Here is a 27,475-nt window from a genome sequence, read left to right as displayed (position 1 = left end):
TTATGTAAATGTCCTCAAATCACTGAACTTGTAAGTTTTAAAAAATTTCTTGCTATTAAAAACAATTCTATATAATACTGTTCACACAGCATTTTCTGTCATCAGGATCTTTTCCTGAGGAAGGTTTCCAGAAGTAGAATTGCTGGGCCTCAATAAGCATCTACCACCTGTTAGACTTTAAACTTTTGTCGGGGGGAATTCTATCTAGAAAAGGAACACTCACAATTACACAGATGAGAAATGAATGGAAATCTATAGGCACAGCACCGCACCTAATCCTCCAAATGCATAAGAGAGAACATCTCTTGACACTCTACTACATATCAGGCACTGTGCTAGATAGACACTGTATACATTAATCTAATCTTTACACTATGAACTATATATTATTATATCTGATTTACATGCTAGCCTTACAAAGGTTAAGAAACTTACGCAAGGAAACAAAGCTAGTAAGACTTAAAACAGAACTCTGAACTCAGTTGTGATTCCAAACTCATGCTGTCTCTCATCCAACAACAAACACTGGTATTTCTTAAAATGTTCAGTGTAAATATAATCTTACTGGTTATTAAGGAGTATATTTGGGAATCCTAGTAAGGACCAAGATACGGCAGTCATGTCTCATGCAATCTATCCTAGTGTTCCCGTCATTTGGAGACAAGGATATCATCACATTGAACCTTTTGGACTTTGAGCTTTTATATTTATAATATACTTAAGAGAACCCAGTGTTGCTGTACAAAGACAAATATTATTGTGTAGAAACAGTCTTGATGTTATGTTTGGTACTTCTCAGTATTTCAGGGCAACTGCTGTGTCTGGCTGCTACACTGATGTTTTCAAAGCTGATGTCAATCTACTGTTTATGTCCTGTCCATGGGAGGGATACATTTTTACCTAAGATTGAAGTCTGGTTCTGCAAGTGCAAAGAGGCAACTGTCTGGTAGCCTGAGGGTGAATCAACAGCTGCAAGGCCACCCACACATAAGGACACAGCTCTCAGCTGTCTCTCCATTTAGAGCCCCAGTTGGTCCTGACCTCTTACAAATTTGGTGTTTTCACTTTGATGTTTATGAACCTATTGCATTAAAAATGCAGGATAATGATTCAGGGTTAGAGAAACTATTATTTATACAAATGTGGTTAACACCTCATCATTTTAAATTGGCTGTGCTAATGCTCATTGTGCTCTTCAGGGTTTTGTGTGTGTACGTGTGTGTGTGTGTATGTGTGTGTGTGTGTATGTGTGTGTGTGTGTGTTTGCCTGAATCTACAACCTACATTTGCTCTGGCAGTATGTTGAGTATGTGCTAGAATAGAATGGACCTAGGCAACTCTAGGGTCCTACAACTAAATACACTTACTTAGGAAACCTCCTAAATAAGTAGGCCCCTCGATGATGTAAGTGAAAAACATGGGAATTCACTCCTTACATGGTATCTGTTGCTCCAGCAGTTCTCAAGATGTCCTTTTGATGCGTCATAAACCCATTCTTTTGGAGAACAACAAAAAGATTTAAGGTCTGGTGTATTAATTCTGAAAGCCTCAGATGATAAACAATGCTAAAAAACCAAATGCTATTTGTTATTAACTAAGTGGTTTAACATTTAAGGCAATAGTTACCCTACAATACAAGTTAATTATAAAGAAACATATCTTTTTCAAAATATAAATACTGAAAGAAAAGTCAACAATAATTCAATCAATAAAATTTCACTAGTATTTGTATATGCCTAAATTGTATCAATAAAAGTTTATGGAAAAAGCTTAAGACAAATTCACAATTCCCAAATTCACTGTTGTTTTATTAGACTAGATATATGCTCTGTAGCTTTATTCTCTTCATAGTTGGGATAGACCCACTAGCCACACGTAACTTAAAATTTAACATAATTAAATAAACTAAAATTAACAGTTTAGTTCCTCCGTATCACTAGCCACATGTGAAATGCTCAATAGCCACTTGTGCTAGTGGCTACCATATTGAACAGCAGAGACGTAAATTACTTCCATCATCACAAAAAGTCCTATTGACAGCAATGATTTAGACTTTTAGACCCTATAATTTTATTATAAGGTATTATGCCCACTCTTCTAACATATATCCTTGCTTGCCTTACTCAGTTGAAAACCAAAGAGCATTTAACAGAAAGCTGAATATGTGCTCCTCCCACTGAAGGAGAGGGCAAAAAGGAGGGAGAAGAAAGGTGAGCAATGTTGGAACAGGTATTTTAAGAAAGCAAACTTAAATTTAAAAGGTTTACTGCATCTCTAGGTAAAAAGTCTTAAATACTAACTCCCTGAAATTATGTTCAGTAGACTAGGTAAAAAATATTAATACAGCTCTCTAAGCTAGAAAACAGTCTAAATTTAGAGAATCTAAAATTATTTAAGAACTGTTAGCATATAACTTCCATCTATATAACTATGATTAGATTCATTCTAACTTAGCATTTTATTAAAACATTAATCACAATTTTAAATGTCTTGTCAACCACCTCAAACATTCTACTTCTAAATCTGCTCACAGATTCCCTTGAGCAATATGTTTAATCAAATGTCAGAAAAGCTCGCTCACTGAAAAAATTTACCAGGACTACCAATGCTGCAATAGTCAGTAAGATTCAAACACCCAGCTGGCCAAAATTCAGACTCCTGTTTTCTTGAGGAAGGAATGAGAGAGCTTTTTGTAGGCACGAAGTAGTTCTCTCTCCTGTTTCCAAAATTTGCTCTCACTGCCAATTCACCTCAAATAGTCTTCATACTCATGATATCTACAGGGTTTACCAGCGTCTATGCCATATCACTGACATGCAGAGTGGAGATAAATATCAATCACATTGATCCTAATTGATGAAATTGAAGGAAGAACACAATGAATTCTGCTTTGGTCAACTGGAAAAAATGTTTCCAAATAAAAACAAAGCTAAATTATCAATAAAGTATTGACAAATTATAATATTCACTATAATAGTCAACTTTCCTCGAAGTTAAATTCCTTCAAGTTAGCACATTAATGGAAATGTGGAAGGAAATAGAAGGAAACCATAAGAGGTTTCCCAGAATTTATACATTCCTTTTTCACCTGTTTTGAAAGACAAAAAATATTTTATTTTAAAGAAATTGGATTGCCTTCAAATAGACCTTCCAGAACCTCCTACTGAGTGACTTTAGGCTCTATGTACTAGTGGTAACCCTCTGAACTATTCTATCCACAGGGTTTCCAAGGTATATTTTGCAATTAATTGAGTAATATTTGAGCAACGCAGAATTCTAGGTAATTTGAAAATAAATTCAGTGCTCCAACTCCACTATAAAAAGTGCTACACTACTAAGATAATTATATTTTCAGTCCTAATCAGGTATTATCATTGGCTTTCAAATTCTGATGCTTAAAAATAATTAACAACCAATGCTAAACTATGATAAAGACTAAGAACATTAACCCCAGCCATCCAAGTATCTAGAACATTCTATATATGAAATAAGGAAATAAGATAATTATTTCTATATATGAAATAAGGAACTAATGCTTCCAAATTATTGGTTCCTATTTTCCATAGTTCTTTCTAACCGAGGAAAAGTAACCTACTATATTATTCTCAGTAGTTACCAAAAATAAAATCCTAAGTGTTACGTTTAAATAAATGGGGAGGCAGGAATTGCGGTTTTCTTTCCCCTCATTAAAAAATTCAAAGACAGGTGGTATGGCGGCTCACACCTGTAATCTGAGCACTTTGGGAGGCAAGAGGCAGGAGGATCCCTTGAGCTCAGGAGCTCACCAGCCTGGGCAACATGGTGAAATCCCATCTCCAGCAAAAAGACAAAAAATTAGCTGGGCATGGTGGCACATGCCTGTAGTCCCAGCTACTCGGGAGGCTGAGGTGGGACGATCGCTTGAACCCGGGAGGCGGAAGTTGCAGCGAGCTGAGATTGCACCACTGCACTCCAGCCTGGGTGACAGTGTAAGACCGTCTCAAAAACAAACAAACAAACAAAAACCACAAAGACAATGTAGAAAGATGAAATAGACTCGGATTATTTATCTGATTGATATCAGAATAATGTAAATGTTGTAGGTAAAATATTTAGAATAGAGGTGACAGAACTAAACTCAAACATTCACTTAAGACATACAATTAGTTTCTAAAATATGCACATTCCTGGCTTCATATTTATACATAATGGTATTTTGCTTAATACCCAAGATGCAGAAATACTAATACATAGAAGATATCAAATCTATATGATAAAAATTATGTCATATAATTCATATATACTTCATAGCCTTCTAACAGAAGTGATACAATTTTTTCCCTGATAGTGGCAACTCAATTTTGCTTTGGAATAAAATAATTTCTGAACAAAGGAAATCTGCAAATATTCTTTTCCTTACTTCCAATGTGAAAATCTTGTCAAATTTTTTCAAATTAAATGAAGGACTATAAAATATGACTATTATGTTTCAAAACAGTAAATAAGCTACTTATCCATATCTATCATGTGAATGTACTATTCAGAAAAATTCCTGCAAAACTCTAGTATAACCCAGAAACAGATTAAATTAAATTAAGTGTAATCTTAGTTCTGGGGAGAAAAATGTGTTTAAGTTGCTGCACATTTTTTTTTTTTTTAATTATGTGTTTGTTAGGTCATATTGAAATATTTATCTGTATTAAGTTATAGCAGGATATTTAGTTCTCCTGTATTACTATTGAGGCATATTTGTTCACATTTATTTATATTGAAAGACACTAATGTTCAAAAGTTAGAATAAATACAAAAATGCGTCTTGTACTTTGCTGTTTTAACCACTTGATATCTTAGGCGTACATCTTCCTTTATGATAAAAATACCAGGCCACAGACTGATTCAGCTTTAGTCATATAATACTGTAACACTCAAATGGGTTTCAAAATATAAACATCTCTGCTCTTGCATAGTTTTTTGGGGGGAAGATTATCCTTCAATATGTAACAGATGCAAGTATGTGCAACTGGGTGGTAGGAGGGAACTATTTTTATTATGAAAAGGGATGGATCCTTTTCAAAAAGGGACAGATCATATTTATTAAATAATTCCCTTAAAAACTTTAGATCTTGGGCCACATTTCACAAAAATTTTGGAATGATATTAAACAGTCTTTCCTCTTTTTAATAGATGGATACTAAAACTCACCCAATTTAATAGCCTTTAAGGCAATAATATGGAATCAAGTCTCAAATAGGATGCAATATTCTGCTGCAGATTACTTGTTGTCTAACTGCATCATTTCACTGGCTGGGCAGTCCATAAAAAGAATTTAAGCTAACTCAAATATTTGGGAGGGAAAAAAAGAAGAGAGAGACTAAAACATGTCAAATATGCTTCCTGTGAAATTATGTCTCATTGCATAAGCATGAGAATTTCCACCTCTGTAAATCTCTCCTGCAAAAATAGCCTAACATCTAAAATAAATCTGTCATTATTTATATTATTTAATAAATAAAAGGAAAGAAAATAAAAGCTGAAATCTGGGCCGGGCGCAGTGGCTCACGCCTGTAATCCCAGCACTTTGGGAGACCGAGGCGGGTGGATCACGAGGTCAGGAGATCAAGACCATCCTGGCTAACACAGTGAAACCCCGTCTCTACTAAAAATACAACAACAAAAAATTAGCCGGGTGTGGTGGTGGGCGCCTGTAGTCCCGGCTACTCGAGAGGTTAAGGTGGGAGAATGGTGTGAACCCGGGAGGCAGAGCTTGCAGTGAGCCAAGATCATGCCACTGCACTCCAGCCGGGGCCACAGAGCAAGACTCCGTCTCAAATATAATAATAATAATAATAAATAATAAAATAAGTTGAAATCTGTTGTTTCTTAAATCATATCTTCCAGATTACCCAAAACTAAAATCACCACCCAAAATCTGAAAAACTATAATTTTAAATTTTATTATATAGGTTTTCTCAATAACTTCCCAACACAAACCATAAGACACCAATCATTCCCAAAAACTACAGATACATAGTTGGGTCTATAAGTTAGAAGGCAAATAAATATTAACTTCAAAGAGTTTAATTATGAATTAGTACTGTATTTCTGAAAACATTGGTGATACTGAAATAACACACCAATAGACATGACCAATATGATCCTGGCAAAATGTGTATCTCGCTAGTCAAGCAGAAATATATCCTTTTACAAATGTTCTGAGGAGCAATGCTTAAAATTATGCAAGGGTTTAAAATATAATTTTTAATGAAGTATATATAAAATGTACATAAAAAGGGAAATATGAAATCTGGCAAAAGTCTTTTAACTTTTTTACAAATGGTATCCTTATAATTCACCATCAGAGGATGACGTATTTCTCTAGAAAAAAATAAAATGACTGCAATTGTATTTCCTATGATGCTTTATGTATCAGAGTCACTTGCAGATTCTGGTCTGCTGTCATCTGGCCCATCACTTTCCTTGTCCCAGTCTTTCATAGATGCTCCCATCATGAAATCATCACGTAGGATTGTCCAACCCGGGCCCTCTTCTGATTTCACTTCAGTCTGAGGAAAATTATAGAATCAAAATATTCCAAAGTCAATTCCATCATAAGGAAACAAAAAGGTACAAGCTACAAAACAAACTTCTCAATGCTTAGTTTTTAAAATAGGGGTAAAACCAAGAGAAATTATAAATTGACTTACTTTATACACTATGATTATGTACAAATGTATAATAAAGAACTAAACATTAATAAAATATTGCATGGACTCCATAAAAGAAACATGAAAGCAAAACAAAAAATTTTTTTTGAAGTGAGGGAAAAAAATATAAATCTAGGTTTGGTATTAATTTTTTAAGCACTTTTGACAACCAAAACAGACTTACAATACTATTTAATCTTCCGTGATAATTTACTAGAAAATTTGGGGCAAATTATTTCACCACAAATAACAATTTAACAAAGGCCTTTAACCCAAAGTAAATTAAAAGTGAGAAAAAGAAACTACCTTGGTACTATGCTAGGTTTTTTCAGATGCTATCTCACTTAACCTTTTTATAAAAATTTGAACCAAATGTTCTTTATTTAGGTTATGAGCTCACTGCCTGACCCAATCATGTAATCAAAGACTAATCGCATGTTGAAATTATAAATAAATAAAGCAGGGAATAAACATAATAGGTAGTCAATTCATTTCATTTAGTCACAGGATTTATGTGGTACTAAGAATTTCAGGCTTTCATTTCATGGTACAATAGTACCACCTTGTGGTATCAATTAAGTAACACAATAGATGCAGCACTCAAAATTTTTCATTCCTTCCACAAATATTTATTCAGAATTAGCTGTGTATCAAGCACTATGTTAGGAACATAGTGATAAACAAACCAAAGCCCCTGTTTTTGGGGGGGGTTAACAGTCTATGCATATCTATTTATGTCAATCACAGAAATACAAAATTTTGTAAAAACCTAAGGCACAAGAACCCATGACATTTGGTTAGAAAACAGTGTTATCGTTATGCAGTCATTACGTAAAAAACAGTTTAAAATATATACATATATATATTAAAGGTATTTGCTGGGTTACAAGAGATTACTTACCTAACAGGCGAAGTTTCCCTTTATTTAAAAAAAGATAGCCCCGAAACATTCATTCCATTAAAAAATAAATAAATTGAACACTATTAAAGCAAATAAGAAAACTGTCCTATTGGCTCACTCTTGTCTTCTTGAGGTCAAAATATCAAGCAAAGCTTGTGCTTAAATATAACTTGAAGACTGAATGGGATATAAATATGAGCAAAGATTTCAGAACTGACTTGGTATGTCAAACATCAGCACACTTTTTACTATAATTGACCCAACATACAGAAACAAATAAAAAAACTGTGCTATTTAAAAACCAACATAAAACAGTTCCACTGCTTCTCACGCCACACTGATAGGAGAACAATAATGTAGGAAGATAACGAGTATATTAACAATTTTTCATTTCTTATTTCTACAATATCAAACCTACTCTTAAAACTGAAATTCTACTTCTATTAGATTAAGTTAGCTAGCTGGATAAAGGGCCATTTTCTCTGATTTTCACTCTGTCACCCAGGCTGGAGTGCAGTGGTGTTATCATGGCTCACTGAAGCCTTGACCTCCCAGGCTCAAGTGATCCTCCCACCTCAGCTTCCAGAGTAGCTGGGACTACAGGTGCACACCATCATGCCTGGCTAATTTTTGTATTTTTTTTTTTTTTTTTTTTTTTTTTTTTTGTGGAGACAGGGTTTTGCCATGTTGTCCAGGCTGGTTTCGAGCTCCTGGGCTCAAGCAATCCACCTGCCTTAGCCTCCCAAAGTGCTGGGACTACAGGTGAGAGCCACCACACCCAGTCAACCCAGGTTTTCTTTAAATAAAAAACTGATGTTCACAATGAACAAAAATCCACTTAGAACCAACAATTATGGGGGGGGCGGAGCAAGATGGCCGAATAGGAACAACTCCAGTCTCCAACTCCCAGCGCGAGCGACACAGAAGACCGGTGATTTCTGCATTTTCAACTGAGGTACTGGGGTCATCTCACTAGGGAGTGCCGGACAATCGGTGCTGGTCAGCTGCTGCAGCCTGACCAGCGAGAGCTGAAGCAGGGCGAGGCATCGCCTCACCTGGAAGCGCAAGGGGGAAGGGGATCCGTTTTCCTAGCCAGGGGAACTGAGACACACAACACCTGGAAAATCGGGTAACTCCCACCCCTAATACTGCGCTGTAAGCATACAGGCATTCCAGGAGAATATATCCCACACCTGGCCGGGAGGGTCCCACGCCCACGAAGCCTCCCTCACTGCTAACACAGCAGTCTGCCGCGATCTATCCGCAAGGCAGCAGCGAGGCTGGGGGAGGGGCGCCCGCCATTGCTGAGGCTTAAGTAGGTAAACAAAGCCGCTGGGAAGCTCGAACTGGGTGGAGCTCACAGCAGCTCAAGGAAGCCTGCCTGTCTCTGTAGTCTCCACCTCTGGGGACAGCGCACAGCTGAAGACCAACAGGGGAAGTAGCGGGAGCCGGTGCAGACGCGAACGACTCTGTCTGACAGCTTTGGGGAGAGCCGCGGATCTCCCAACGCGGAGGTTGAGATCTGAGAACGGACAGACTGCCTGCTCAGGTGTGTCCCTGACCCCTGAGTAGCCTAGCTGGGAGAAATCCCCCACTAGGGGCAGTCTGACACCCCACACCTCACAGGGTGGAGTACACCCCTGAGAGGACACTTCCAAAGGAAGAATCAGACAGGTACACTCGCTGTTCAGCAATATTCTATCTTCGGCAACCTCTGCTGCTGATACCCAGGCAAACAGGGTCTGGAGTGGACCTCAAGCAATCTCCAACAGACCAACAGAGAGTCCTTCTGACTGTCAGAAGGAAAACTATCAAACAGGAAGGACACCTATACCAAAACCCCATCAGTTCGTCACCACCATCAAAGACCAGAGACAGATAAAACCACAAAGATGGGGAAGAAGCAGGGCAGAAAAGCTGGAAATTCAAAAAATAAGAGCGCATCTCCCCCTGCAAAGGAGCGCAGCCCATCACCAGCAACGGATCAAAGCTGGTCAGAGAATGACTTGGACGAGAGGAGAGAAGAAGGCTTCAGTCCATCAAACTTATCAGAGCTAAAGGAGGAATTACGTACCCAGCGCAAAGAAACTAAAAATCTTGAAAAAAGAGTGGAAGAATTGACAGCTAGACTCATTAATGCAGAGAAGATCATAAACGAAATGACAGAGATGAAAACCATGACACGAGAAATACGTGACAAATGCACAAGCTTCAGTAACCGACTCGATCAACTGGAAGAAAGAGTATCAGCGATTGAAGATCAAATGAATGAAATGAAGCGAGAAGAGAAACCAAAAGAAAAAAGAAGAAAAAGAAATGAACAAAGCCTGCAAGAAGTATGGGATTACGTAAAAAGACCAAATCTACGTCTGATTGGGGTGCCTGAAAGTGAGGGGGAAAATGGAACCAAGTTGGAAAACACTCTTCAGGATATCATCCAGGAGAACTTCCCCAACCTAGTAGGGCAGGCCAACATTCAAATTCAGGAAATACAGAGAACGCCACAAAGATACTCCTCGAGAAGAGCAACTCCAAGACACATAATTGCCAGATTCACCAAAGTTGAAATGAAGGAAAAAATCTTAAGGGCAGCCAGAGAGAAAGGTCGGGTCACCCACAAAGGGAAGCCCATCAGACTAACAGCAGATCTCTCGGCAGAAACTCTACAAGCCAGAAGAGAGTGGGGGCCAATATTCAACGTTCTTAAAGAAAAGAATTTTCAACCCAGAATTTCATATCCAGCCAAACTAAGTTTCATAAGTGAAGGAGAAATAAAATCCTTTACAGATAAGCAAATGCTTAGAGATTTTGTCACCACCAGGCCTGCCTTACAAGAGACCCTGAAGGAAGCCCTAAACATGGAAAGGAACAACCGGTACCAGCCATCGCAAAAACTTGGCAAAATGTAAAGACCATCGAGGCTAGGAAGAAACTGCATCAACTAACGAGCAAAATAACCAGTTAATATCATAATGGCAGGATCAAGTTCACACATAACAATATTAACCTTAAATGTTAATGGACTAAATGCTCCAATTAAAAGACACAGACTGGCAAACTGGATAAAGAGTCAAGACCCATCAGTCTGCTGTATTCAGGAGACCCATCTCACATGCAGAGACATACATAGGCTCAAAATAAAGGGATGGAGGAAGATCTACCAAGCAAATGGAGAACAAAAAAAAGCAGGGGTTGCAATCCTAGTCTCTGATAAAACAGACTTTAAACCATCAAAGATCAAAAGAGACAAAGAAGGCCATTACATAATGGTAAAGGGATCAATTCAACAGGAAGAGCTAACTCTCCTAAATATATATGCACCCAATACAGGAGCACCCAGATTCATAAAGCAAGTCCTTAGAGACTTACAAAGAGACTTAGACTCCCATACAATAATAATGGGGGACTTCAACACTCCGCTGTCAACATTAGACAGATCAACGAGACAGAAAGTTAACAAGGATATCCAGGAATTGAACTCATCTCTGCACCAAGCGGACCTAATAGACATCTATAGAACTCTCCACCCCAAATCAACAGAATATACATTCTTCTCAGCACCACATCGCACTTATTCCAAAATTGACCACATAATTGGAAGTAAAGCACTCCTCAGCAAATGTAAAAGAACAGAAATTATAACAAACTGTCTCTCAGACCACAGTGCAATCAAACTAGAACTCAGGACTAAGAAACTCAATCAAAACCGCTCAACTACATGGAAACTGAACAACCTGCTCCTGAATGACTACTGGGTACATAACGAAATGAAAGCGGAAATAAAGATGTTCTTTGAAACCAATGAGAACAAAGATACAACATACCAGAATCTCTGGGACACATTTAAAGCAGTGTGTAGAGGGAAATTTATAGCACTAAATGCCCACAAGAGAAAGCAGGAAAGATCTAAAATTGACACTCTAACATCACAATTAAAAGAACTAGAGAGGCAAGAGCAATCACATTCAAAAGCTAGCAGAAGGCAAGAAATAACTAAGATCAGAGCAGAACTGAAGGAGATAGAGACACAAAAAACCCTCCAAAAAATCAATGAATCCAGGAGTTGGTTTTTTGAAAAGATCAACAAAATTGACAGACCGCTAGCAAGGCTAATAAAGAAAAAAAGAGAGAGGAATCAAATAGATGCAATAAAAAATGATAAAGGGGATATCACCACTGACCCCACAGAAATACAAACTACCATCAGAGAATACTATAAACGCCTCTACGCAAATCAACTAGAAAATCTAGAAGAAATGGATAATTTCCTGGACACTTACACTCTCCCAAGGCTAAACCAGGAAGAAGTTGAATCCCTGAATAGACCAATAGCAGGCTCTGAAATTGAGGCAACAATTAATAGCCTACCCACCAAAAAAAGTCCAGGACCAGATGGATTCACAGCTGAATTCTACCAGAGGTACAAGGAGGAGCTGGTACCATTCCTTCTGAAACTATTCCAATCAATAGAAAAAGAGGGAATCCTCCCTAACTCATTTTATGAGGCCAACATCATCCTGATACCAAAGCCTGGCAGAGACACAACAAAAAAAGAGAATTTTAGACCAATATCCCTGATGAACATTGATGCAAAAATCCTCAATAAAATACTGGCAAACCGGATTCAGCAGCACATCAAAAAGCTTATCCACCATGATCAAGTGGGCTTCATCCCTGGGATGCAAGGCTGGTTCAACATTCGCAAATCAATAAACGTAATCCAGCATATAAACAGAACCAAAGACAAGAACCACATGATTGTCTCAATAGATGCAGAAAAGGCTTTTGACAAAATTCAACAGCCCTTCATGCTAAAAACGCTCAATAAATTCGGTATTGATGGAACGTACCTCAAAATAATAAGAGCTATTTATGACAAACCCACAGCTAATATCATACTGAATGGGCAAAAACTGGAAAAATTCCCTTTGAAAACTGGCACAAGACAGGGATGCCCTCTCTCACCACTCCTATTCAACATAGTGTTGGAAGTTCTGGCTAGGGCAATCAGGCAAGAGAAAGAAATCAAGGGTATCCAGTTAGGAAAAGAAGAAGTCAAATTGTCCCTGTTTGCAGATGACATGATTGTATATTTAGAAAACCCCATCGTCTCAGCCCAAAATCTCCTTAAGCTGATAAGCAACTTCAGCAAAGTCTCAGGATACAAAATTAATGTGCAAAAATCACAAGCATTCTTATACACCAGCAACAGACAAGCAGAGAGCCAAATCAGGAATGAACTTCCATTCACAATTGCTTCAAAGAGAATAAAATACCTAGGAATCCAGCTTACAAGGGATGTAAAGGACCTCTTCAAGGAGAACTACAAACCACTGCTCAGTGAAATCAAAGAGGACACAAACAAATGGAAGAACATACCATGCTCATGGATAGGAAGAATCAATATCGTGAAAATGGCCATACTGCCCAAGGTTATTTATAGATTCAATGCCATCCCCATCAAGCTACCAATGACTTTCTTCACAGAATTGGAAAAAACTGCTTTAAAGTTCATATGGAACCAAAAAAGAGCCCGCATTGCCAAGACAATCCTAAGTCAAAAGGACAAAGCTGGAGGCGTCACGCTACCTGACTTCAAACTATACTACAAGGCTACAGTAACCAAAACAGCATGGTACTGGTACCAAAACAGAGATATAGACCAATGGAACAGAACAGAGTCCTCAGAAATAATACCGCACATCTACAGCCATCTGATCTTTGACAAACCTGAGAGAAACAAGAAATGGGGAAAGGATTCCCTATTTAATAAATGGTGCTGGGAAAATTGGCTAGCCATAAGTAGAAAGCTGAAACTGGATCCTTTCCTTACCCCTTATACGAAGATTAATTCAAGATGGATTAGAGACTTAAATGTTAGACCTAATACCATAAAACCCTAGAAGAAAATCTAGGTAGTACCATTCAGGACATAGGCATGGGCAAGGACTTCATGTCTAAAACACCAAAAGCAACGGCAGCAAAAGCCATAATTGACAAATGGGATCTAATTAAACTAAAGAGCTTTTGCACAGCAAAAGAAACTACCATCAGAGTGAACAGGCAACCTACAGAATGGGAGAAAATTTTTGCAACCTACTCATCTGACAAAGGGCTAATATCCAGAATCTACAAAGAACTCAAACAAATATACGAGAAAAAAACAAACAACCCCATCAAAAAGTGGGGAAAGGATATGAACAGACATTTCTCAAAAGAAGATATTCATACAGCCAACAGACACATGAAAAAATGCTCATCATCACTGGCCATCAGAGAAATGCAAATCAAAACCACAATGAGATACCATCTCACACCAGTTAGAATGGCAATCATTAAGAAGTCAGGAAACAACAGGTGTTGGAGAGGATGTGGAGAAATAGGAACACTTTTACACTGTTGGTGGGATTGTAAACTAGTTCAACCATTATGGAAAAGAGTATGGCAATTCCTCAAGGATCTAGAACTAGATGTACCATATGACCCAGCCATCCCACTACTGGGTATATACCCAAAGGATTATAAATTAGTCTACTACAAAGACACATGTACACGTATGTTTATTGCGGCACTATTCACAATAGCAAAGACTTGGAATCAACCCAAATGTCCATCTGTGACAGACTGGATTAAGAAAATGTGGCACATATACACCATGGAATACTATGCAGCCATAAAAAAGGATGAGTTTGCATCCTTTGTAGGGACATGGATGCAGCTGGAAACCATCATTCTTAGCAAACTATCACAAGAACAGAAAACCAAACACCGCATGTTCTCACTCATAGGTGGGAACTGAACAATGAGATCACTTGGACTCGGGAAGGGGAACATCACACACTGGGGTCTATCATGGGGAGGGGGGAGGGGGGAGGAGGGAGGGATTGCATTGGGGAGTTATACATGATATAAATGATGAATTGATGGGTGCTGACGAGTTGATGGGTGCAGCACACCAACATGGCATAAGTATACATATGTAACAAACCTGCACGTTATGCACATGTACCCTAGAACTTAAAGTATAATAAAAAAAAAAAAAAATAATAAAAAAAAAAAAAAATAAAATAAAAAAAAAAAAAAAAAAAAAAAAAGACATTTCCCAATCTCATTTGCAGATAGGTGTGGCCACGTAAAGGTCAATGGTATCTTAATAGATAGAACAAATTCAATGTTCAGTTTATGTCTTGAAAGAGGATAGCTGTATCTTCCCTTGTCTTTTTCTCATCTTCTTGGCAGTTAGTATGTGTTTGTGGTAGTGAGAGCTGAATCGTGTTACCATATCCTACCTGGACAACTTAGGATTGAAATACTGTGGAAAAAAGAAATAAACATCTGTCTTTTAAAAAAAAAAAAAAAAAAAAAAAAAAAAAAAAAAAAAAGAACCAACAATTATAACATCTCTCCTGTCAAAGTAAGAATTCAAAGCTTTCAATTAAATTCAGAAAAGTGTATAGCCATATCCAAACTGCTGACTAGCAAAGACCTATCCTGACTTTGGTATTTGAGTTTACATATGAACAAGTGCAATCTCAGTGTGAAGCCTCTATGTTAGGCAAGTACACCCAAAATGCCATCAACACGTTACCGAAAGAGCACACTGATGCCACATGACTGACTCAACACAGTGTTTCTATAAGAGAGTTCACCCTGGCAACCAACCTCTAGCTGGACTGAGCTACTCCTCTACTCCTCTCCGAGGTAGCACCAGAAAACCCGCAGGCAACAGAAGAACGAAGAAGAAAAGGGAACATGGACAAAACTTTTTATTTTTTTTTGAGATGGAGTCTTGCTCTGTCGCCTAGGCTGGAGTAAAGTGACGCCATCTCGGCTCACTGCAAGCTCCACCTCTCGGGTTCACGCCATTCTCCTGCCTCAGCCTCGCTAGTAGCTGGGACTACAGGCACATGCCACCACGCCTGGCTAATTTTTTTGTACTTTTAGTAGAGACAGGGTTTCACCATGTTAGCCAGGATGGTCTTGATCTCCCGACCTCATGGTCCGCCTGCCTCAGCCTCCCAAAATGCTGGGATTACAGGCGTGAGCCACCGTGCCCAGCCAACAAAACTTTAAACATGTATTTCAGAAAGAAAGGAACAATAGTAGACCAAAGGAAGGAATTCACTAATTAAAATGGTGACACTAGCTATATCATGTTTGTCTTGGAAGATGAGTGCTGTAAACATCTATTTTAGGCAAGAAGAGCAGCAACAGAGTAAGTTCAAAGTTTTGCTCAATTGTCCAATGTAAAGAATAACAAGAAGAGCTTTACAGGGGGATTTTGGTGATGTTTTTGTTTCTTGGTTTCAAGGATCAATATAGTCTGTATCAGTGATTCTTAAAGTGTGATTTCTAGACCAGCAGCATTATCCACTAACTTGAAAATATGTTATTAGCAATTCAAAATCTCGAGCCCTATTAAATCAGAAACTCTAGGCATGCTGCCTAGTAATCTGTTTTTATAAGTCAGTCAGTGATTCTGGTACATGTTAGAGACAATTATTTATTTGCTTAAATAAACATTTTTTCTTAGTGACAGTTTTGTTTACTGCTATAAAACCAAGTACACTTTATGGCTGAGAGGGAAAGATTTTAGAAAATCCAATATTCGATTTTGTAAATCTAACATAAGATTCAGCATTGTATGCCGTAAATATGGACATCACTCAAGCTATCATTACATTAGCATTTTTACACTGTGAAGCAACGATTTGGAAACAAAAAAAAGACACGACAGAAAATTTATAAAAACAAGTGCGGGTTAATACATTTTAAAAATAGATACGTTAGATGGCATCTGTCAAGATGGCAGCTCAAGAAAACCTTGTTTTAGGCCAGGTGTGGTGGCTCACACCTATAATCCCAGGAGTTTGGGAGGCCAAGGCGGGCCGATCACTTGAGGTCAGGAGTTTCAGACCAGCCTGGCCAACATGGTGAAACCCGTTTCTATTGAAAATACAAAAATTTGCCTAGGCGTGGTAGCACAGGCTTATAATCCCAGCTACTGGGGAAGCTAAGGCGGGAGAATCACTTAAACTGAGGAGGAGGAGGTTGCAGTGAGCTGAGATCACACCACTGCACTCCAGCCTGGGCAACAGAGTGAGACTCCATCTCAAAAAAAATAAAGAAAACCTCGTTTTAAAGGCAGCAGAATGACTTTTTAAGTTCTAATGCCTACATTTGCTAAAGACTTATGCAGAAAGAAAAAGGCAGAGGGCACATGCTAAAGTGACAGTTTGAACATAAACAACTAGTCTTGCTCAATTGCAATACTCAATAAAACTTCAGAAAAGTGATTTGTTGTTTTAAAGACACAACTCAGAAGGACAAGATCAGAAGAGACAATATCAACACAATTTTGAAGGTGAAGGAGATGGACCAGAAGACACCAGGAAAGTTAAATCCTAAGACTGTAACTGTCGCACTGACAAAACTAACCCTATTTACACTGCAGAATCTGTGAAAGAATCAGAAACTGGCAGTAAGTATCAGGGATTTCTGTAAGTTAAGGGTTGAAGTGGAAGAACCAAAATAAAAAGAACCGGGGTGCAAGATATGTTTTGAGAAACTTCCCCATCCCATTCCACAATAACCTGGCATAACACCCTAGAGGTTTAACTTCTGAAGAGGTAATGGGCTTACACAGATGAAGGCATAGGTATAGAACTGAAAATGGGATTAAGTTACACACACACATACACACACACACAGCAACCAGATATTGAATCCCAGCTCTCCTCTCACACTGGGCTCCCAAAATGCTGGTAGGCAGACCTTTTTCTTCTAAGTAGGAGAACAGAAGAGTTACTTTATTGAAAATCTGACCAGTTGCTAATAAATTCACCCAGAGAACCCTACAGTGAAATTTAAGGTGGATGACATCCGTATATTCATAGCTTCCAGTTGAATTTTTCGGTCTATTTGATCTAATCATGAACACACAACTAAGGATTATCAGAAAGAAGACTGAGAACAACACAAACACAAAATGTAAAAAGTGACTTGCAGAAAAAAAATTTCAAGAGAAATTTAGGGAAAAATATCATCAACATCCTTGAAGAGTTAAAATATATTGCATCCATAAAATCCGAACAGTTGCTACTTGATTTTACTTTGTTTATTTATTTATTTTTGAGACAAAGGTTCACTCTTGTTGCCTAGGTTGGAGTACAATGGCGCAATCTCGGCTCACTGCAACCTCCTCCTCTTGGGTTCAACCGATTCTCCTGCCTCAGCCTCCTGAGTAGCTGGGATTACAGGCAACTGCCACCACGCCCAGTTAATTTTTTGTATTTTTAGTAGAGATGTGGTTTCACCATGTTGGCCAAGCTGGTCTCGAACTCCTGACCTCATGTGATCCACCCACTTTGGCCTCCCAGCTAAGATTACAGGCCTGAACCACCATGCCTGGTCAACAGTTGCTATTTTAAAAGAAACATTAGGAGAATAACAAAGACCTTAAAATTTAAAATATAGTGGAATAAGTAAAACAAAACAAAACAACCACATTACAAAAGTGAGAAGATAACGGTAAGGAAATTGCCCAGAAAATAGACTAAAAGAGATGAAAAGTAGAAGAAAAAGATAACTAGAGAACCAGTCCAAGTGGCCCAGGATGCAAATAATACGAGCTCTACAGACAGAGAAAAAATGTACAGGAGGAAATTAATGAAGTACTTTAACAAAATTTCCCAAAGTGAAGGACACACATTTCCAGATTAAAAGCACCCCTCGAGTGTCCAATACAACACAATGAGAACATTACTGTAAAATTTTAGGATAACAGGAACTAAAAGAATATCCCATAAGCTTCCAGGAAAACAAAAGTCACATACATACCAATAATCAGAAATCAAAAGATTCAGATTTTCCAATAGCAATCCTAGAATCAAGGAAGCAACAGACAAACACTTTCAAAATGTCAAAGGAAAATAATATCCAACCTAAAATTCAATACTGGGACACATTATTATTGAAATGTGAATACTGAACAGAGGTGTTTTCAGACATACGAGGTCCCCAAAAGTTTATTTCCAATGCAGCCTTTCTCAGGACACTGAGGATGTTCTCCACAAACAGACGTAGTAAAACAAAAAGAAGACAACATGGGATAGAGAAAATAGAGCCCCACCAAAGAAAAAAGAAAGAAATGGCCAGGATGAGAATGAATGGAGATTCCGAAATAACAACACACATCAAGCATGAAGGACAACCTGCGGCCAAGTGACTCCGTGGGACAGCATGCTGAAAGCGGTCATTACCATGACATCTGTCACTGTATGTTATTTTAACTTGACAAAACCACGGGAGAATATGCTTTACCAAAAGAGTGAGAGTAAACCAAGAATAAAAGAGATCCAAGAACCCAGAAATAGGGAATTCAATCCAGGAGAAATTCCAAGGATCATAGAAAATGTAAGTCCCAGATGACAACAGTGAAGAAAGCAATCAGGGGATACAAAGGAAAATAGAGGTTTTTAGGAAAGGAAGTCTCAGAGAAAAGAATTACAATAGATACATTACTTGAGATCATTTGTCTTTGAAAAACTAAATAAAGGAAATTAAACATGAAAAGTCAAGACAATTATTAACTTCAGGAAAAACAAATAGAAAGGAAACATAAATATGGAATATTACAACATTCAGCTATAATTTTTTCACATGAATAATAAATGCTGAATACTGACAACATATAATTGTAATCTAACTATACTGAGTGGACAAAGGAGAAGAGATTGTGTAAGATAATTAAATCTTTGCCTACTGTAATAGAAAACTGATAGATAATGCCTCAAACTGATTAATCAAAAGATACCACTGTATATATGCACGAGTTAGTGATGGCAGCGGCCGACCATCCGGAGTGGCTGCTGCCATCATGCCAGTTGCAGCAGGGAGGTGCAGGCAGTGGTAGCAGGAGCGGAAGCAGCAGTGGCGGCCTTAGAACCCTTGTGCCCCGCGTCCCGAGGCAGACAATTGTGTCACACCCACGCTCACACAGGCAGGCAGGATCCGCTCCCAGGCCGGGAGCCACTGCCATTGCCTCAATCTCACTGCCAGCCGCATTTTGGGAACCCGGGAGTAGCTGGCCAAAGGCGCAGCCAAGACTTAAGGGGCCAGCCCCCAGAGTGTCGGGTTCATTTGTACGGGGTTGGCAGGGGCCGTGCCACCTGCAGGGGAAAACATACAGTAGGCAAACAGTTCCCAGGCCCGCTCCAGGGAGCCACAGCGATGGGGCCAGACTAAGCCGCCCGCCAGCGGCAGAGCAGCACAGTCAGGCAGGGAAGGGCAGGCTGAGAGGGACCAAGAGGAGGACTTGGGCCTGGGACGGTGCCAGGCTCCATAGAGCTGGTGGGAGCTAGGAGCAAGCAGAAGTCCCGCCCTCGCAGGCATAGCTGCAGCAACCCAAGTTCCGGCTGCAGACCCAGGTATGGCTGCACTCTGGAGTGGAGGGGGCCAGCAAGGTGCCCCCCGCCCCTGCAGGCTCGGAAGTATCTTCTCCCGCTGCCTGGCCTCTCCCAGTTCCCAGTGCCCGCTCCGATCTCAGAGCAAGGTTGGAGCAGAACCCAGAACTGTTGCAGTCCGGCTGAGTGTATGCACACTCGGGGTAGCGCTGACACGCCAGGCCCCCTGGGCCCCCTCCAGACTTTGGGTGCCAACAACCATGAGAGGGAGGCCAAGGTGGGGCTAAGGGCAGCTCAGCATTGACCTGCAGGCACTCCTTGGCCAGGACAGTCTGGGCGCCAGGAGCAGCGGCAGGAAGCACACAGGCTGCTGGGTAGAAGGGGGAGGGTCCCCGGTGAGGCCCCACCTTCAGGCCAGGGAGGGCCCAAAGCCTGCGGACCAGAGTGGGAACTTGTAGTGCTTTATCTGGGCCAACCCACCATAGTCCATGGACCAACTGGCACTCAGTTCCTCTCCTCTAAGGCCCATAAAAAGCTCCTGACTCAGCCAGACCCAGAGACAACAAGACCACCAGCTGCAGAGAGGAGCTATCCACCGCAGGGTCTCCCCTGTTCTATTGCTCAGTAAAGCTCCTCTTCATCTTGCTCATCCTCCACTTGTCTGTGTACCTCATTCTTCCTGGATGCAGCACAAGAACTAGGGTCCCGCTAACTCGGGCTAACAGAGGTGTAACACAAACAGGGCTGAAATATGTCCCTTGCTCACCATGTTGCAGGTGACAAGGAGAGAAGAGAGAAGGAGAGAAGAGCTGCAGCCCTTCGGGAAGCCCAGACCTAGGAGCTCCCTGAGCCAGGGCTGTGACACCTCTTTAGGGCTCTGCAGTTACTGGCATCTCCAAGCTTCCAGAACACCACGACATTCCCCAGTGTCAGTCATGAAAGCTGCTTACAGTACACCTGGCCCAGCCGCAGCCTCGCAAGTAGCCGGCACCCATGCCAGTGCCTGGAGCTCTCCACCCTGCTGCAGCTGGCGTGCCTGGCTGTGTTCAGTGGCAGGACCCCATGCTCGCTCATACACCCCACACCTTTGGCAGGCATGGGATCCAGGCCGGTAGCTCGAGCCAAGCGCAGACTGCCAGGCTGAGTGGGCAAAATGAGCCCATAGGACGGGGCAAAACAGGCAAAGGCACCACTGACCACAGAGGTTTCCAGCTGGTGAAGCGACACCCAAGGCTCCTGTAACATTAGGAATACAGAGATGTATAAATGCCAGTAGGACTAGCTAGAGAAATAAGAATTAGTTGCCCCTGAGATAGGTGATATGAAGGGTGGGCAGAATGGGGTGGAAAGCAACTTTATTTTATAATAAACGTTTATGGCAAAATGTGGCTTTTAAAACTACATGTATAAGAATTAAAAAAAAAAAAAAAAAAAAAAGGCAGCAAGAAACAGAAAAAAAAGTAACACCTAAACCATTTCCACGAATCCTAAGTTTCCCAAGCTTCTTTTCTACCAAGATCTTCCCAAAAATATCCTAAGAAATCCTTCTGGTTTTATTAACAATGATGATTCTGCTTTACTTTCTAACAATAAATGAAAAAGGGTCAAACACAATAAGTATACTATGAAGTCATTGTGTGCCAAGCACTTTATATAATATTGCCTTATTTTTAATTCTCTTAAGATTCCTGGCCAGATAGCAAGTATATCATGCTTACCTTATAAGAAAAATAAGGCTCAAAGAAGTGAAGTAAGTATTCAAGTTCAGAGTTAATAAAGAGCTGAGTCTATACCCAAACACAGATCAATTTGATTCCAAAGCCCATGTTCTTTCCACAACACTAAACTTCTCTAAAACTTAACCGATGATATGAACACAATACAGTAATATACTTTGTTCTTATATAACCTGTTATAACCTATGAACGAGTACTAAAATACATGCAAAATGCTGAATATGCTTAAGGTAATTTCCATAAAAGATTTGGGGTAAATTACATTATACACTGGATTGACATAATTTCAATTTGCTGTATCTTTCCATAAATACGATTTACCATTAAGTATAAAAACTTGCAGCACCCATAAAAAAAAAAAAATAGATCAAAGATTAATATAAGAAAAAAGAAAAAAAAAAGCCTGAGGCAAATTCTAAATGTGTCATTCACTGGAAAAGCTTGCTTGGGGTGATCCCTGAATAGATTTCATTAAATGTTAAGACATCCTGAGAATGGAGGGTTTTTTGTTTTGTTTCTGAAACAGAAGTAGTAGCAATTTGGTGTATTCTTTTCACAAAAGGAATAAAAACAGAGTTCTGGATTTGAATCTTAGATAAGCCATTGACTCCAATACTGCAAATTAGAAAGTTTTAGAGGTCCAGCCCTTCGAAGAAATAAAAAATTTATTATTTTTTATTAACTGGGAATAGCTATAATGTAAGATAAAGTTAACCATACTATACATGTTAGACCAGGTATTTACTATCATTAGATGGAAGCTGTGTTAGCTGTTAAATATAACTAACTAATATAAATCGTAAAGTATAAACTGAAATAATCAAATTTTATCAACTTACAGAGTCTTCCAGTGTTCCTGCAAGGCAGCACTGATTCAGTGACTTAAAGCAACCTATATAACTCTTTCTGCTTATATCAAATGAAAAGTAAAAGTGACTAAATGCAAGAACTTAATGAAAACTTCATGATGCAAGGAAACAAACAGTCCCCACCTTCCTTGGCCTAGTTTTACACAAATATTGAATAAAAACCATACAGAAGGAGTCTGTGTCCATTTTGAAGGTGAAGACAACCCTTAAAAATGTTAATCAGCTTTCATTTCAAAGTGCAAACATACATTGGCAGCCACTGAACACTGAAAAACAAGGTTTGGAATTACACATGCATCTAACACCAATGAGATAGTTAACTGCATTTCATTTGCTGGGGTGGGGGATAATTAAAATCAAACCATAAAGAAAGAAACAGTATAGTCTCATCTATATTTAGTAATCAACAATAGTTGATTTCATTGCTTTCCCTAACAAGAAAGTTGTTTTCATTTTAACTCAGTTTCACCTAAATTTTAAAAAGTTCTTAACATTGACTAAATTCATCTTAATATCTTTGCTGTTAAAAATTTTCAGTAAGATATTTGCAACTGTAGTTAAAAACATACTTTATGGATTCAATTTTTTTCACCCACTGATTTTTTTTGTTTTAATTTCATTTACTGCCCTTGGTTTTACTATGTACCCAATACATATGTCCTTGCTCAAAGTGGTTCTATTTGGTGGTTTCTATTATTATACATCTTGTTATCCATACATTTAGTTCTTAATTCAACATTGACCTTCCTCAACATTTAAACTCTCTTAAGAACTCTAAGTAAGTTAAAGTTAACTAAATTACCTGAAAAGTCAAATGTAACACTTCAGGGAGCCTTTTGACAGTGCTCTATTCATTTTCATAGTAAATTAGTTGTTTGAAATATTCAGATACACTCTGCCAATTAGTCTCTTAAAGCACATTTTATCTGCTACATTATATAGCATATAAATGAAAATCCAGATTTATAAACAAATTAGCAGAGCTGTGAATTCAGCTGAAAAATAGATACCAATGTCTTCTTGATCACAAATTTGCTAAAAAGCTTAAATAAGAAAACATATATAAAAGTGTTTTGCAAAACTATGAAATGTTATATAAACAAAATAAAGCTGCATCCAGTAAGGAATATGCACACTATCCAACTACTGAACTCAACAAACAATAGATTGTTCCCATCAGATCCCCTTGGATAAATGGGTGATTCTAGGTCTGGGACACAGAAAGCATAAAGTTTGGGCCGGACACCTTGTCCCAGAATGCAAGGAATCACTCAAAGAAAATGAGGTCATGCCAAAAGGACACATGAGCGTTTACACAGGTTCTCACAGCCACATCTGCAAACTTAAGCAACAAAAAGTACAATGATACTCACTGACTGTAAACACTGAATGAATAAAAATCCCTGTGTCCATGACATTTTAAAAAGAGAAACAAGCCAGGCACGGTAGCTCATGCCTGTAATCCCAGCACTTTGGGAGGCTGAGTTGGGCAGATCACCTGAGGTCAGGAGTTCCAGACTAGCCTGGCCAACATGGTGAAACCCCATCTCTACTAAAAATACAAAAATTAGCTGAGCATGGTGGCGGGAGCCTGTAATCCCAGCTACTCAGAAGGCTGAGGCAGGAGAATCACTTGAACTCGGGAGGTGGAGGTTGCAGTAAGCCAAGATCACGCCACTGCACTCCAGCCTGGGCAACGAGAGTGAGACTCCATCTCAAAAAAAAAAAAAAAAAAAAAAAAAAAGACAAACAAAAGAAGAAAAAAGAGAGGAAAACTCAAGTGCCTGCACTGGAGGTGACTATTAAACTCCTTACTCTGGAAAACCGTAATTAAAAGGGATGAAACATCAACCGCCATCTTTAGGAACTTTAATTCATCTCCTGAAAAATGTCAGCTAATAAATTAGAAAACAAATGAGAAAATCACCATTCTGTAACCTCAAGTCACTTAACTGTTTAGGCAAGGATCACTAATTGATGGTAAAAGGCAAAAGAGGGAGACAGGTATACTTGCTTCTGTGAAACTATTTGCCCCAGAAATTACTTTCTAACTGGGGGATGGGGAGGGTGCATCTTTAATATTTTAAAAAATGTATTTACTATCACTTTAACCAAGTGGAAACTGGCATCACTAGCATGAGACATTCTGATAATGTGTCTCCTGATGTGTTACAATAACAAGTACATAGCATAAGCTATTACACATATGATATAATTATGGCAAAAAGAGTTTAACCTAAATCTCAGCAAGACTTTAGTCCTAACTTCTAGCTTACAGGAAAAAAAGCATAAAACAAGATAAATGACACCATAATGAATTAATCAGACAAACTCATAAACCTAGATTCATTATTCATTCTTCAAGACAACTGGCTTGTCTCTTTAAAAAGCTAGTCTTTACAAGAAAAAAAGAAAGGAAAGGGATTGGTCTAGAATACAAGAGAACAAGACAGAATCAAATGTAATGGGTGAGCCTTAATTGAATTCTGGTTCTCAAAGTTATTTTAAAAAATCTTTTAATTGTATGGTATATGAATGTCATACCTCAATAAAGCTGATTTTTAAAAAAAAAAAAAAGAGAATCTTTGGGGCACATGTGGTTAATACTTTCAAATAATCAACCTAAACAAACAAAAACTAGATGGAGAGAAAGGCAGATAGCTATTAAAACAAACACAGTAAGTGTTAACAACTTTTAAAACTAAGTAGAAATACAGAAATATAGGTGTTTATACCACTATTCTTTGTAATTTTCTTCCTGTGTGAAAATTTTCATAAAAGAGCTGGGAGTTCACGCTTATAATCCTAGCACTTTGGAAAGCTGAGTCAGAAGAATCACTTGAACCCAGGAATTCAAGATCAGCCTGGGCAACATGACGAGGCCCCCATCCCTAGAAAAAAAATTTTACAATCAGCCGGGCCTAATGGTGCCTGTGGCTCTAGCTACTCAGGAGGCTGAGGAGGGAGGATCGTTTGAGTCCAGGAGGTTGAGGCTGCAGTGAGCTGTGATGATCACACCACTATACTCCAGCCTGAGTGACACAGCAAGACCCTGTCTTTAATTAAAAACAAACAAACAAACAAACAAAGGGGGAGCATGGGGGAAGATTCTAAAATCTGTATTAAACACACAATCATCAAATACATGATGCATTTGATTTCTAGTAAATTTTAATTCCTTGACAAATCAAGAGAAAGTAAATTCTAACTTTATAAAGAATTTTCTAAGTTAGTTTTATGAGTTTCATAACTTGAAAATGTCTTACTATGGTTAACATTTTATCTTATATAACAGTTTTGAGAAATCAGATTTTAAAATGTGTCAGTCTTCATTATGCTCTACATGGGGCATGTGAGACCTAGGAAAAAGCAGAATGCAAGCTGCTTCCTTCACCATTCTCTTCCTAGTCTTGCTGGTACTGTGGCTCATCAGCCAGCCACAGTTCTTCCGGCTCATCTGGGTGAGAGAAGGAAGAAAAGTTTCCTATTGGAAATGGAATTAGGTAAAAACATCTGCCATAGCATCTGGCACAAAGCACACACTAGTAAGTGCCCTCTCAGTCCTTCTACTTGCTATCCTTAGTTGCTGATACCAAGTCATTGTGCATCATATAATCCCCAACTTGGGACACGTATGATCTTCTCATGATGTTCTGCACATTATTCACAAAGATGAGGACATTCAAATAGTATGACAGCACCCCCATAAAAAACAAACATCCTAGTAAGTAAATTCTTGTAAGTAATATAGTTAGTTCAACCATAACTTGAAATGAGGAACAAGAGAAAGTGGACACATTTCTAGTTCCTTCAAATCTAGTTTTAGATTTTCTAAGAATTATGTATTATTAGAGCCATCACACCTAAAGTGACTGAGAATGTCCAAATCTAAACATAATTTTAATCCAATTATTGGAAGATTTTTGGATTATTCAAGAATTCAGACAAAAAGTAGTAATAGTTCCCCTTCAAATTGGTTTCCAACTTTAGAATTCATCTTTGACTACAATTTTTAAAGAAAAAATAAGCACTAAGTATAAGGAACTCGTTTTAATGGCATGCAATGCAAAACAAAAATTATTGCAAACCTTTATATAGCGCTTACTATGCACTAAGCATCATTCTAAGCACTTGATGTATATTAATTCAACTGACTCTCACAACATCCCTATGAGGTAGGGACTCTTATTACTACTATACATAACAGGCATTTTGAACTCAGGCAGTCTGGTTCTAGAATCTGTAGTTTTAGTACTATGTGTTATATATCCCCACAAATGGTCTCAACTGCCTACTACTCAAAATGCTAATTTTTACCAAGACACAATAAAATATTATTCTGATTTTTAAAAATGCATTATAGGTGCTAACACATAAGACTGATATCTTAATATAATGCATTTTAAAAAGTCAAATGCATAAGACTCATCTGTGCAGGATAATTTTTTTTTAAAGCCTCAACCTCACTAAAGAAAAGTGAATACAGGCAGCCACTTCAGCCACTTCAAATAGCACGTTTCTTCATATAGGGGCAAAAAGATGCATGGCACCATTAATTTTAATTTAACAGTAACTAAAGATTTCTACAGCTGTTCTGTAATAACCAGTTCTTATTCTTCACTAATATCTGTATTTTCCATAAGTCAAAATGCTGCATGTGCCATATTGCCAAACCTAAGTTCATTTTGATTAAAATTGTTCAAATCAGAAACCACCCTATATTAAAACTAAATAGCATATTTTAAAAGACATAAATACAATGAGAAACTGGCTTAAAACCGTTCCCATCAACAGTAATATGTACAATCCTGCTCATTCTCATTTCAAACATGGAGGCTCACTTTTGCCTAAACTCTATTTCGGCATTTTCGGTAAACAAACA

The 27,475-nt window shown here is 38.5% G+C and overlaps 1 protein-coding gene across 1 annotated transcript in view; it reads right to left on the bottom strand.

Moving 5' to 3' along the window:
- Positions 1-5,917: 5,917 nt before the first annotated feature.
- RRP15 (ribosomal RNA processing 15 homolog) overlaps positions 5,918-27,475 on the bottom strand; it is a 52,756-nt gene continuing 31,198 nt past the window's right edge. The window contains exon 5 of the mRNA XM_010363242.2: positions 5,918-6,542. Within this exon, the coding sequence (XP_010361544.1) occupies positions 6,399-6,542 (144 nt within the window). The 3' untranslated portion in view covers positions 5,918-6,398. The remainder of the gene's footprint in view (positions 6,543-27,475) is intronic.

This window comes from Rhinopithecus roxellana, chromosome 8, assembly GCF_007565055.1.
Source record: "Rhinopithecus roxellana isolate Shanxi Qingling chromosome 8, ASM756505v1, whole genome shotgun sequence".
Lineage (NCBI taxonomy): Eukaryota > Metazoa > Chordata > Mammalia > Primates > Cercopithecidae > Rhinopithecus > Rhinopithecus roxellana.
The sequence above is the reverse complement of the archived record's forward strand: the minus strand, read 5'-3'. Positions and strand labels throughout refer to the sequence as shown.